Here is a 481-nt window from a genome sequence, read left to right as displayed (position 1 = left end):
AACGGCACTAATTCTTTAGCTACGTATCAGCTCATCATCAGTTACTTGTTATTCGAATCACAGAATAATCAACCCATTTAGAAAAAAAGAAAACAGTAACTGAAAAAGGGGAAAAGTGGTAAAAATCTCACTTTTATAGCAATGGTTTCGAAATGATCCTTCATAGCTTTGCACTCCGCTCTGACGGCACTATCGGTAACTTTGTCTCTGACTCCTTGGTAGATACACGTGGCCACAATAGCGGTGTTTAGAGGGAAATTACAGGTGTCCCACAAGTACTTGGCCAGGTTGTTCCTCCGGGTTAGGATGGCCCAGATCAGCAGCTCGAGGTATGGGTCCTGAAACATGCAAAATGAATTTGGGGAAAAAAAGCCTACAGCAACGGTCTGCAAAACACTTTATTAAAATGTTACCATTCTATAGATGCTTATATTGTTACGAATTCACATGTTATTACTGTTTAATCTAACGGGACTCTGGT

General features: G+C 40.3%; 1 protein-coding gene across 2 annotated transcripts in view; it reads right to left on the bottom strand.

The window, feature by feature from the left end:
* Positions 1–481, bottom strand: part of LOC119585227 (transient receptor potential cation channel subfamily M member 4-like) — a 13672-nt gene that overhangs the window by 9297 nt on the left and 3894 nt on the right. For both annotated transcript variants that reach the window (XM_037933886.1, XM_037933887.1), the window contains exon 9: positions 132–338. In XM_037933886.1, the coding sequence (XP_037789814.1) occupies positions 132–338 (207 nt within the window). The remainder of the gene's footprint in view (positions 1–131; positions 339–481) is intronic.

Source organism: Penaeus monodon, chromosome 19 (assembly GCF_015228065.2).
Source record: "Penaeus monodon isolate SGIC_2016 chromosome 19, NSTDA_Pmon_1, whole genome shotgun sequence".
Classification (NCBI taxonomy): domain Eukaryota; kingdom Metazoa; phylum Arthropoda; class Malacostraca; order Decapoda; family Penaeidae; genus Penaeus; species Penaeus monodon.
This window is presented reverse-complemented; position numbering and strand designations above follow the sequence as displayed.